The sequence below is a fragment of the Spinacia oleracea genome, chromosome 1 (genome assembly GCF_020520425.1).
Source record: "Spinacia oleracea cultivar Varoflay chromosome 1, BTI_SOV_V1, whole genome shotgun sequence".
NCBI lineage: Eukaryota > Viridiplantae > Streptophyta > Magnoliopsida > Caryophyllales > Amaranthaceae > Spinacia > Spinacia oleracea.
The window spans coordinates 11,234,908-11,236,084 of record NC_079487.1 but is presented as its reverse complement, the minus strand read 5'-3'; the positions used below and the strand labels follow the sequence as shown (position 1 = coordinate 11,236,084).

The window sequence follows — 1,177 nt, the reverse complement described above, 5'->3', positions numbered from 1 at the left end:
TTCAAATATCTACGTGGCAATTAATTTTTTTAATTCAAACATAAATTAGAAATCTCATTTTTCATTGGCCGAAAACATTAGTAATCCTACGTGGCGCTATAATGATTTAACAAATATGCCTCCTTTTTTTTGGGTAAAATAGAGCTGTTATATTAAACAAAAACATTAGAGTACAAACTTCGTACAAACCAGGCTGCCAAAAGGCAAATAACACAAAACAAACAAAGAAGCAAACTATGGTAAACAACATGCTAATCTCGACACATTGAGGCTTCTAGAGTAGATCATGTATTGTGCCTCCTTCACAATAGTCTCTGAGTTGCTCTTTACCAGCTTGAATTTTCGTTGGTTCCTTTCCCTCCATAGGAGATAAACTACAACAGACACCATCATCCTATACATCTGATGTTTTACAGAGTTAGACTTGAATTGGGTCACTATAAATTGCATCTCTTCCTCCCAATTTCGAGGTCTCCTGTTGACACCAAACCACTGTAAAACGCAGCTCCAAACAGAAGCAGAATATTCACACTCAAAAAATAGATGACAAACATTTTCTGAAGCCTTCTCACAAAGACAACAAATGGGTTCACAAGCAATACCTATCTTGATAAGGCGATCACACGTAACCATTTTGTTTAAAGCATCCAACCATACTATAAATATACACTTAGGAGGAGCAGGGTTGTTGCAGGTCAACTTCCTCCACTCAACCTTTTGCACATCACCCCTCAACACACTGTAAACATTTTTAACAGAGAAGCTTGCATCAGATAAAACATCAATACCATCAGCAAAACTAAGTAAATAATCCCTAACACTTAGGATTTTCCTCACCAACCAAGATGCTTGAGAGGGTATAGGCATAGTGGTGAGGTCCTGTTGCTTAATGTAATAACCATGCACCCACTTGACCCAAACCTTATCTTTTTTTTTGTGTTAAACACCACAACAATTTGCATATGGCTGCCTGATTCCACATTCGCACACAAGTGATATTTAAACCACCAGCAGACTTGGGCAATCACACCGAATCCCAAGCCACCAAAGCTCTTTTGGACACCCCAGCAGCAATATGCCTCTTATATATATACTAGATTTTAGCTCATGCGATGCACGAATTCTATTAAATTGTTAAGTTAAAATAAATATACTCTTATATATACCAATTATATAT

The 1,177-nt window shown here is 37.0% G+C and overlaps 1 protein-coding gene across 1 annotated transcript; it reads right to left on the bottom strand.

Annotated features, from left to right (window-relative positions):
- Positions 1 to 234: 234 nt before the first annotated feature.
- Positions 235 to 867, bottom strand: LOC110793862 (uncharacterized). Its single transcript, XM_021998795.2, has one exon. The coding sequence runs from the start codon at positions 865 to 867 to the stop codon at positions 235 to 237; it is 633 nt and encodes a 210-aa protein (XP_021854487.2).
- Positions 868 to 1,177: the final 310 nt, after the last annotated feature.

Excerpts from the sequence above, each read along its gene's own strand:
- LOC110793862 (XM_021998795.2), bottom strand. The coding sequence starts at position 867 with ATGCCTATACCCTCTCAAGCATCTTGGTTGGTGAGGAAAATCCTAAGT.